General features: G+C 45.8%; 1 protein-coding gene across 1 annotated transcript in view; it reads left to right on the top strand.

The window, feature by feature from the left end:
* Positions 1-12,124, top strand: part of NUP205 (nucleoporin 205) — a 1,887,652-nt gene that overhangs the window by 238,162 nt on the left and 1,637,366 nt on the right. Inside the window, exon 7 of the mRNA XM_069628771.1 lies at positions 1,149-1,313. Coding sequence (XP_069484872.1) covers positions 1,149-1,313 — 165 coding nt within the window. The remainder of the gene's footprint in view (positions 1-1,148; positions 1,314-12,124) is intronic.

Below are 12,124 nucleotides of genomic sequence, written 5' to 3'. Positions count from 1 at the left end.
GACCTTTCCAGCAAGAAATGGTGAAAAAATAAGAGCATGGCCATTTTGACAAAATGGTCCCTCATGGGTGCTTTACTATAGCTGCATTTGCAGCCCACGGTAGAAACACACAATGGTAGGCAAAAGTAAACCACTGCCACCAGCCATTAATTGTAGAAAAGGTGACATAAAAATGTTAAACGAAAAACTAGACAAAGGCGATGATAGGTAACCCCCCCCAAGCACCCTATTGTAAGATAGTGTGTGCTGGGTCTAGAAATTTAGAAAATGTAAGTAAACTCAATTTCACTTTACTGCTCTTGGAAACAGTAGTTTTACCAAGAGAAGGTATTTAAACCTTTGGGGAATCTAAGAGACTTCCCTGTGCCAATGCACTGAAAGTGCTGTGTGTCACAATGTAAAGATGATGCCTATGGAGTATGTCAGACTCCAAAGTCAAAAACACAGTCCAAATCACAGAAAAATGCATGAGTGGGAACAAGGTGTCTGTCTCTCCAGGTTAGAAATTAAAAGTCCTCAAGTCCAGCAAAAAGAGCTGGGGGTCTCTTAAGGTAGAAGGGAATTGGCAAATTTCTGAGATCTTCCCAACACCAATGTTTGTGGTTGGAGTGTTCTTGGTGGGAACATTCTTGAATTAGCTGCTTCCCCCTCCTCGCCAGGCTTTGTACACATTGCTTGGAATTTTGCTTTCAAATTATGTACTTTTATGTAATGTCTTGCTTGCATCATTATGGTTTGTCATCTTGCGGTGCGAGGCACTGCCTCCCTTTAATGTGCACCATTGCTTCTTCAGCTGTCACTCAGTCACCAATTGAAGGCTGTATTTCACTTCCCTCATACAGATCTACAGTTTTAGCATACACCTATGTTGTTGAAATGTAATATTCAATAGTAATCTTATTTAGATGCTGGAATAAAGGGTTTCTTAACCTAACATCCTAGAACATCTTCACTCGACTGTCGAAGGCCTTTCAGAATTCAATATTGCATTGCATCCTTCATCAAGCGGACTATTCAGTCCTTATGTTAAACTATTAAGATTTGTTTTTCTCTCGTGTGCAATAGTTAAAATAGATCAATAAAAAACTAGCACACATTCTTGCAAACATTCTAAAACCCCTGATTCTCCTTTTTTTTTATCCTTCCAGATTTGATGCACCAGCTGCCAGCTTTTACTGACAGGCAGTATATTGCATCCATCCACTGCCGGCTGCAGGACTCACAACCTTGGAAATTGCCTGGGCTGCAGGCCACTGCGAGATTAGCATGGGCCTTGACTCTGCGGGGGATTTCACAACTTCCTGAAATCACAGGTAAAGGATGCTCCAGTGTTCTGCAGTGAGGGCTTTTTTTTATACAAATAACTAAGAATTTAATTATATGAGAGCTACAACGCCCAGAGTTCATTTATCTGTTAAATGAAATCTCAGGTTTATGGAAATGGTCAGTACTGACATGAAGGTGTGTGGTAGGATACATTGGCATTTCATACAATGCAGATATTGCTAATTTTCTATATTTTGCGTTGGTGACCTGGAAATGGTGCAGTTTAGACAAGAGCATTATCTGCATTAAGCTAGATCTCATCAAGTTGAATGCATGTACAGCTATATAACATATCCAGTAGCAGACGTGTTTTGGAGTGCAAGCCCAGAATGTGGGTCTAGTGTTTGGGAGAATAGAAATGTACTGTCTTCTATGAGCTGAGTTGGAAGTAGTAGGTTGGATGGGTCAGTAGTGGATGTTGGTGAAATTTCCAATGGTGCAGTTTATGATGATATGGCATTTGTAACGCGCTTATACACAAGTGTTTCAAGGCAAACTTTTTAATCTGAGTTTGTTTAGATTCTAGATCTATTGTAAGTTCTAGGGCAAAAAAAAGGCTGATACTGGATTTCTTTTGCACTTAAAGTAATGCAGTTCAATTTAAAGCGATCTTGTGTAGCACCACTTCTGCCATTTTGAAGGCCTCTTGGTGCATGGTACTGGACGATAAATGTTAATCAGAGAGGAGGAAGAGGCAGATGTATATTCAGAAGGATTGATGTGAAAAGGCAGAAGGTACCAGTTTCCTGTGTGTGGGTGTGTGTCTAGGAGGTTTCTAGTGATGACAAATGGATTATGTAAACATCCATCGGGGGGCCCCCAAGTGTAGATAGTAGATAACAAGACTGATTTGCTTCCAGTGCCGGTATAGTGGGTAGGTTTTCACCTGAAAAATGTGAGGGGTGTGTGAAGAAGTGGAAGTATTTTAGAGAGCTCCCGGACTGCTCCGCCGCACTTAATAAACAATGCTAGCAGGCCCCTCGTTGCAGCGTGTGGGTCCGAGTATAATGTGCAAAGTGAGTAGGTTAACAAGATTGCTAGGGAGCTGAAAGCATGGACTGAATTTTTTTAAGATCCGGTATTAGGGGTGTTTTTCTGAATACAACAGGTCTGTAGTTAAGGCAGTCAAACTGTACTAGTGTGGAGGGCAATCCCTTTGTTATGCCAAACTCTCACTGAGCAGCGTGACTGAGCAGAAAGACTTTACTCTTCAGTGAAGTGGAGACTGGTATAAATTACATATCAGGCACACAATACCAAGTAAAGGATTTCCAACACATCGAAGTACTGAACATGTATAAATTAAGTTTGGTTGTACCGTGTAAATCAAGATTAAACTGTTTATCCAAAAGAAAACAAGTCAGTACCTTAATTAGGCTAACCGTAATTTATTGGAGAGTTTTAGTGCTTTTGGCCACTTCCTCAGGCAGCGATTCAATAAAGAATTACAAAAACATTCTAGTTTAAAAAGCCCCTTCTGGGATTCCTTATTTCTCCAGCATTGGATCTTTCATGGATTCACATGCTTAGAATATTCCCCATCGACAGACTGGGAACCCTCGGTACGCTTATAAAGCCGTTTCCCATAGGAAAACTTTCGACACTTTTGTTTCCTATCTAAGTCGTTTTGGGGCTGCGCATGCATGCCCCGCTAGGACGTAGCAGTATAAATGCCCCGCCCCCGCGGCTCCCTTCAGATTTCAACCGTCTCCAAAGTAGTGGGAGCACCTCGTGTAGTCTACTATTTTGTCTAGGTTGTGCTGTTGGAGTTTCTCCTGATGTCAGGGAAAGCGCTGTTCCGCCCGTGTACTACGTGCGGGTTGAAGGTGTACGAGGGGGACGGACATATGGATTGCATATATTGTCTACACCCTCATCATTCGGCAGACAAGTGCGACATATGTAAGGGCTTCTCCCAGAAGACTCTTAAAGATCGAAGTCGAAGACTTGTGGCATGGTAAACAATGGAGCGGGGGCATACCCGCCTTCGGAGGTGGGCTCCACGCGCAGCGTGGCCTCAGTGTCAAAATCTTCAGGGGCCCCGCGCCGCTCGAAATCGTCAGAACCCCCGGTGAAGAAATTACGACCGGCGGAGAAGGAATCATCGAGAAGCCATTCTAAGGAGTCTTCGTCGAAGAAAGCCTCATCATCCTCATCTTCGACGAAGAAAGCCTAATCATCCTTATCTTCGACAAAGAAAGACAGAAAAGAAAAATCTGAATCTTCCTCGGGCGATCATCATAGATCAACCTCGAGTCGAGATTCAGAGAAGCGTAGGTCGAGTTTGGAAAAGGCGGGAACGCCTCAAGGACCTGCACGACCACCACCACCGTCGTCGACAGCAGGGCAGTCGTCGACCAGTTCTCTGCCACTGACACAATTGGTCTCAACCGTTCTTGGAGCACAGACGGTAACAACGACTTCGTCGACGGAGATCCCGCAAGAGGCCTGGCGACCAGAGGTATACGACCCAGTTTTGCCGGAGACACTACTGCAGCAAGAGGCCTTGTCGGTGTCCTCGGGAGATGAGGATGTGAGAGTAGCTGGCCCTGCAGATCTCGGGTTACGAGGTATTACCAGGCCTCTCTCCGGGAGCATTCCGGGGTCTACCCCTCTTCTCAATCCGCAGAAACTCTTGTCGCTGGAGGTCTTATCCACGTTGCAAACGTTGCTGAAGACACTGGACGAGAGATTACCTCAAGCAACTCCGGCTAGGTCGACCATCGACGACCTGGGCCCATCTCGTCGGCCACCTCCGTCAACCCCCACGGCAGTGCCAGCGGGTGGAGACCTTTCAGCTCCACGTCACGAGGAAGGAGAGATGATAGATTCGGACTCGGACAGTAGAGCCTTATCGGATGTCTCGCTTTCCCCCTCCAGGGATCCAACCTGGGAGTCTGAAGCGGAATTAGAAACCCTGAGAAGCCCTGCTCAGCCGTCTCCCCCGGACGACATTGGGTCATTTCACACCATGATGGACAAGGCTTGTACAGAATTCGGGCTGGCCCAGGAAGAGGAGAAAAAGGACTGTTTTCTTTTCGACCACATGGGAAAGAGGAGAAGGTCAGTGTTTTCAGTACCCATCCTGGATCATGTGTGGCAGGAGGGGTTACAGACCATGCGCCACCCTTTCTCGGAACCGGCGATAAAAGGTCGTCTGGAGAAAAAAATGTAAGGCTCCAGAGGCTACCCCAAGTGTCTCTCCTCCCAACCAACTCTTGACTCAGTGGTGTCGGCAGCGGCGGCGAGGGCCCAGCACAAGTGCACGACCCCCCCCCGGAAAGTGATGCCAGAAGACAGGATGCTTCGCAGACTTCGCAACCAGGTTTCCCCAACCAGAGACCAACGGGAAGGCCCTGTGGATGAGCTGGTCAGGAAAATTTGCTTATGCTTTTCTCCCAACACCACTCCTCAGCAGGATTGTGCACAAGATGCACCAGGAACACGCCACACTAATCCGGATAGCCACTTTGTGGGTAAGACAAGTTTCCCCATCTGCTCAAACTGGTGATGTGCAAACCGATCAAACTCCTGTGACCCTACAACATGCTATCCCAGCAGGGAGGGACAACACTCCACCATCATCCCCAGTTTATGAACTTTGCAGCCTGGCTCTTGAAGTCCTAGAGTTTGGATACTTAAAATGACCTCAAAGGTGGATGGATATCCTCAAGGAGGCGTGCAAACGCAACATTAGGCACTGCTACTTCCACAAGTTGAAAAGATTTGTGTGATGCCCAATTGAATGTACCCCATCAAACATTCTTCACTACATGCTTTACTTGCTAGACTCTGGCCTAGTATTTAACTCCATCAAGGTTCATCTAGCGGTGTTAGGCAGAAACCTGTGCAGTTCCCTTAGGGACCACTACAAAAGATTTAAGACTACAGGTGTTGGCAGTAAACCCACTTGGTAGCAGACTGTACCACCCAGATTTACCTTGTAGCTGTGGCTGAGCAGTCAGACTTCCCTCAAGAAGAGTTAGGCAGTATGCAAAGTATACACAATAGGCACTCAGATACAATAATACAAGCAAACCCTGACCAGAGCTTTGGTATCAAAGTATATAATTATTTATTTAAAAACACACTGTTGAACACACTCCAGCACTCTTATTGTAAAATATTCTAAACACAGTTACTATTATAATATATACACCCCTTTTTCCTTATCAGATAAGTCACTGTAAAACACCACTTATTTTCATACAGAGGTGAGCGCTTAACTAGATGGCACTCCAATAAGTTTGTGAGAAAGGGAGGGAAAAAGACAGAATATGGAAAGGTATACCACTCTAAGATTCAGGAACACTATTAGCAAGGCAGAAGAGCAAAAAGTCACTGGTGAGCCAAAGTCCAAAGGCTGGGCCCCCTCTTAGAGAGAGCAGAGCACAAATGCGCCCAAGATCACAGTTACACTAGGCTTAGAAAGTCTTGCAGAGGGTTCAAAAAGAGTTTAGAGCGGCTTAGGAAAGTTTAGCCAGGGTGTCCCAGGCTAACCCAGGTTCGAAAGCTGGGGGCTAAATCTACCCCGTACAGTCGGTAGCAAGGGAAGCCAGACGGGACACGGTACCTTAAGTGGGAAGGATCCTCCAGCGGTGGCAGTTGTTCCTGGTAGTGGGTGCAAGTTGCTTCGTCGTCCAGGGGAAGAGAAGATCTCGACTTGGAGGAAAGATGAAGGTCGTTGCACTACCAGGGAAGAAACCAGCCGTGGAGTTTTCCGTTGAAAGGTGGTACCTTTGTTTCGCGGTCGTGGTAAAACGTGGTATCCTGGTTGCCGGGGTGCTTGGCACAGGCAAGGCGGTCACGAGGTACGTCGGGAAGGCGAAAAGACGGTGAAACTAGTTATCCCCACCAGTCAAAGGAAGAAGACACTCCGGCGGGAGATCTTCTCTGTTGTTGGGAAAAGTGGTGAGGCAGTCCATCAGGGCTCCACCGGTGGTGGTGTCGTGGCAGGTCTGCTCAGCTTCTCCCTCGTCGGATTCTTAGGTCCTGTGGCGACTTCTGAAGTTCCAGTCCCCAAAGCCCTGCTTTCATGCAGCAAACCCCCATTCACTCAGCCTAGCTGGCACTCAAACATGCTAAGTGGTGAGCCGGCCGGCTCACCACTTGGGCCCATCAGGATGGAGTGCGACTTGAGTTGCCTAGGCAACTCAGTCCAGGGTGCCTAAATTCCCCTCCACCCTTCCTAAGTACCCCAGACAGAGTGGCACCACTTTGGAGGGCCCGCCAAAAAGTGGAACAAAGGGCTCGACTTGGGTTGGAGTCACAGAAGAGAACACAAACGCCATTTTAGAATCAAGTTTTGGCAAAAAATACCAACCAGAGAATTCATATTAATAAAATAAACCGGCGGTATGTTCGAGGCTACCGTAAATAATTAAATAAAGATAGTAGCCTAAACTAAAACAATGGGAAATCCCATAAAAAAATATTTGCGTTGAATATAAAAAGTAGTATCCACTGCCACCAGCCAAAACTCGATCAGGGGGGACGGAGACGTGCCCCCTCGACAAACAGATCATGGGGCAATCGAATTGCCCCAGCCAGTATGTCCACAATATGATGGTTTGTACTGGTTCTGTTCAGAATTTAAGACTAGTAAAGTCAATGGTGACTTTACATGCCCTGGGAGACGGTCAGTCCCAGGGTATGGAGTCTATACTGGGGGGTCACTATGACACCCCTGTGTCACTGCACTGAGGGTGCTGTGTAACACACATCACACATGAAGCCCTATGGGGGAAAATACCCCCATAGCCCATTAAACACATCTAGATCCAAAGAAAACACACTCAAATCATGTCCAAGAGTAAGGGTAAAAGAGTCTCCCTCTTGGCAGGAGAAAAACATAAACCCCAAAAATCCAGCAAAGCTGCTGGGGGACTCACTAGGGTAGGAAATTCAGCCTAAACAGAGAATTCTCCCTAACAAGCGGCTCTGTCCGCGTACACCACTTCACAAAACAAGGTGTCCTGGTGGAAAGTTTCTGTTAAGGCTTTCATGGAGGGAGTGAAGAGACGTGACCCTCCCATTTCCAACCTGCCTCCAGGTTGGGATCTTAATGTTTGTACTCTCGAAGCTCATAGGTCCACCTTTTGGCCGAATCTCCATCACTCCCTTCCCGGGCAAGCTCCTGGAGAAACTAGCTATCTCCCAGCTTAATCTCCACACTGAATCTGTTGGTTGTCTCCATGACCATCAGTCTGGCTTCAGAGCTGCCAGAAGCACGGAAACTACTCTCCTGAATCCGTGAAGACCTGCTCTACAATCTTGATTCCAACACCCCCTTGTGTCCTCATCTTGCTTGATCTCTCTTCTGCCTTTGACACAGTCAACCATGCCATCCTGCTCAATTGTCTCCGTGATAACCCGGGAATCAAGGTCGGGCCCTGACATGGCTGACTTCTTTCCTCTCGGACTGACCTTCTCAGTTCCAACTTGGGTCCTTCCTCTCTGTTACCTCTTTCTCTATCTGTGGTCTAACCTCTCTCCCTGGCTGTTCAACCACTACCTGGTACTCCTTGCCCACCGCATTGCAGCTCTCGCCCCAACTTTCAGTGCTATGTGGATGACACTCAGCTCATTTTCAGGCTACTTTCGGCCACCTCTTCTCCGTCCCTCATCTCTGACTATCAAGGAGTGGTGTGCCTGAGATTCTCATCGGACCACCCACTCCCTCCTTTCCTGTAGCTGTCTGGCCAGCCTCTCTTGGCCCTCTTCCTGCTCCCCCCTGCGTGGTTAAAATCCTTGGTGTCATCTTCGACTCCACACTCTCCTTCTCTCCTCACATCTGACGTCTCTAAGAAGTCCACTACCCGCTGCACTTCCTCAGAGGTATTCTTCCTTTCCTCTCCTTCCCCCAGAAGCTCACTGTCTCCAGAGCTCTGGTTCTCTCTAGGCTTGACTACTGCAACAGCCTCTTTCTAAATCTGCCTGCCTCTACTCTCTGCCCTTTGGCGCTCATCCAGAACAGGACTGCGAGACTTGTCCTTGGCCTCAAGCCCAGTGATCGTATCTCCCCAGGACTGAAATCTCTGCACTGGCTCCCAGTGGCTGCGAGGATTAAGTTCAAAATCTTATGCATTGTCCACAAGGCCTTTTGGGGCACAGGGCCTCAATACCGTCAACTCTCTTTCTAAATATCTTCCTTCTCGAGCTCCTCGCTCATCCGCCCCCAACTCCCTCTGGGTCAGTTGCTTCCCCAAGCAACGAGTTGGTGGTAGATCTTTCTTCATCTGGGGCCTCCCTCTGGAACAGCCTCCCTGTCTCCCTTAAACTTGAGGAGAACCATCTCCGGTTCCGGAAGCACCTCAAAACCTTCCTCTTTGCTTCGGCTTTTTCTCCTCTCACCTGCTGACCACCTGGCTGTAACCAGAACTGCACTGGTTACCTGGACACCCTCTGATCTCGGGGCCCAGGTTCCTCCATCAGCTGAGACTAAACCATATGGACCGTACTTTAAGAATATATGACAAGGTTAACGTATAGATACAAAACCACCTGGCCTAGATATGTCGGTGAACAAAAACAAGTGGCACAGATATGTGATGTCATCAGTGACATTTGTGATGTCATCTTTGATGTCCTGGGTGTTAGTCTTCTCAGCGCACAGTGGTGGCGTGAGTTATGGTCCCTTAGTTTACCATAACATGCGAATTTCTGCGGTTTTTCGGTTTTGCTTGTAACCATAACGTCCCTTTTAGCAATGTTTTTTTTTTCACTGAATTTCATGGGTTTTTGACCAGTGCATGCTATTTTGCTATAACTTACTAATATCATACTTAACCCAATATTGCAACACTTCTGTCCAATTTCCAATGCTTCACCTTAAAACTCTGCCATTTCCCACCTTCTAGCATCATTTTTAACTCTAATATATACTTTTTGCAACTTTGTGCACTGTTGTTGCATCTGTCGACGTCCGCAAACGTCTATCATCACAGACCTTCCCGGACAGTGCCACATGACCATGCGCTCGCACGCAGCATGATGACTGATCTAGGAACTTTGAAGCCCAAAATGTACCCTTGCCCAGCTCCTACACCTATACTTATTCATTATCCATTAACAATCTAGTGCAAAGCACATACTTGGAAGAATATTAGTAGGACTGGTATTTCTCTTAAAAATGGCATCAGATATTGCCCTCCCTCCCCCCAAAGAGCCACCACCACCAGCTGGAGGACCTACACAACAGAAAAAGCGCAGTACTTCCAAAGACAATGAAGAGGACCAAGAACATGAGGTAGAGGACGTGCCTACCTCGAACACCCATAGAGAATCATGGGTGTGGCAGTTCTTTACCACTGTTGGGAGTGTACCAAAGCTTAAGATACCAAAGTGAAATGCACAAAACGGGAACCCGGGGTGCTAAATAATTTTCTTATTTTTCAAAGATTGACACCATGGAAAGAGAAGGCGCTGCTCTGTACAGAGACCCTCTTCCCTTTCTATGGCAGAACCCTATGACCATATTACCACAAGCATCTTTTTTTCCCTTTCATACCTATCCTACTTTTGAAAAACTTTACCACATAGCCGGTCCCAGGTGGACATGGCCACTTTAACACCATTTTACGTCCCTCGCGGTCATGGCCAGTAGCCAGATTGTCCGCGCCATGACCTTATTTTTTGTACCTACATTATAACACGTGTCAAAAAATAAAACATGGGCACATTTGCAAAACCATGCTTTAATATCCTTGCCAATGCTCCTCACGAGTTTTCTCGAAATCCGCCCATGTTTTATTATTTCAAGTGTCAAAATGTATGTACATATAATAGTCATATAACTTAGCCCCCACCTGACAAATTCCATTTAGTCTTTACACAAACATTGAAGGTTGGGTCTATTATCTTTCTCAAAATCATTGTCCAAATTCATCAAATAGCAACAAAGTTATAAGCCATCTAACAATGTTGAGACTCCCCGCCCCCCTTCTAATTTGGTCCCCTCTTGAGAAAATCCCACCAAGCTTTAGAAAACCATTTATATCAAGATCCAAATTATTTTTGCCAAATGTTGTGCAGATTCGTCAAATGACACCACATGTATATGCCTTTAGAATATTTTGGGACCCCCCGCTAATTTTGCCCCCTCTTGACAGAATACCAGGAAACTAAATTGCTAAATTACATGCAGTTTCGTTGAGTGGCGCTAAAGTTATAAGCCATCCAAAAACTGCTTTTCCCCAACCCAGTAATTCAGAAATAGGTACAGATGCCCCAGGACATCTGAAGTGTCCGTGGAGTGTCGGGTGTGAAACAATACGTTTTTTGGCTTCTTATGGCCATATCCCATCCTCATCCCCAACCTCCCCAGAGATTGTTGAGTTTGATAAGTGCAATGTAGCATTTTCTTTTTTTTTTTTTTTTGTTTTTGCTGTGATGTCAGTGAATCCAACATGGCAGGCGTTTTGCGGAAACCGACGCATTTCACGTTTTCTCACCACCCAATCAGTGGCTGCGTCCTGATGGCCGCGGACCATGCAAAAGTCAGTGAATTTTTCTGGTCCAATCAGAGGCCAGTCCGCAGACCGGACATAGATATCACACTTTATTTTGCCTTACGTTTTGGTTGTTTTAAAAAAAACTACCGGATGGATTTACACCAAATTAACAAAAGCACACTTTCGTGACCAAGCCGCAGCTCCTGCCGCAAATTTGGTCAAAATCCATCCAGCGGCTTGGGCTGTAGGCATGAGCAAGTTTTTTTTCCCATTATGTCTATGGGGAAAAAAAATGTGGGACCCCCTTTATGACTTTGCCCCCACACCCCCTTGTCCAAACCTCACCAAATTTTGTAAAAGGAGTATTTGCCTCACTCTGAATGTTCTTGCAAAGTTTGGTGAGGATTCATCAGGGGCAGCGAAGTTATAAGCCACCCAAAAAGTGCTCTTCCTATGGGTTTAGCAACGTAACCATAACTACATGACCGCTACCGCAGGCCATGTTATGTGTATATTTGGCAGATGAGAAACCTCACCTAGAGGGGTATGTATTAGTTGGTCCCAAGTTGTGTCCACCCAAGAACATTAGAAAGAAACAGAATAATCGTCTCACAAAATGAATAGTGAAAAGAAATGAAAGTATGTATCGTCTATTAGAAACATTGTGAGGTTTTTTCTCGCTTAGTGTTGGCCACTTATGAGCTAGTCCAGAATGCAAATGATTTCGCATGATGGGCATACCCAACATCCATCCCCTTGAGTATGTGTAGACTTGTGTGGATTCTGTGTGAACCCAACAACTCTTCCTATACATTGATTTGTGTCCAAGCATGCCAGAAAATCATTCCTTTAATTAGGAGTGTTCATTTATAAAACATTCCTGTGTTGTAATTATTCTGATGCATCCATGTTGTGGTGCAAATATTTCAATTAATTCTCATGATCAAACTGGTCAAAATGAATTTATTTTCAGTGAAACATAGCCAAAACGCATTTCATGCATCCTGCCCTTGCTCGGTTCCATGGAAAATGATTCATAAACATTGGGTCCCAAGCATTAAGGTTCTTTCAGAAGTTCCATTGTGTAATAAAGGGGGGTGGGGGGGTCTGTATTTCCATCTGAAGTTCCTGCTCCTATTCCATACCACATGGCAGACTGTCATATCCACTTGAGATTTCATTGCAATGTGAAAAACAGGTGTGCACCACAATTTACCAGCTATATTTTGAGGAAGAGAGGAACCGCCCTAGCAACATGTTTTTTTTTGTTTTTTTGCATTTGGCTTTTAAATGAAGCCACTAGGTTGCAGAGGCTGAGTTTTAGTCCATTGCTCCTATGCTGAAGA

Source organism: Ambystoma mexicanum, chromosome 12 (genome assembly GCF_040938575.1).
Source record: "Ambystoma mexicanum isolate Mex_15411 chromosome 12, UKY_AmexF1_1, whole genome shotgun sequence".
NCBI lineage: Eukaryota > Metazoa > Chordata > Amphibia > Caudata > Ambystomatidae > Ambystoma > Ambystoma mexicanum.
Note: the sequence above shows the minus strand (reverse complement) of the source record. Positions and strands in the feature narration are given on the sequence as shown.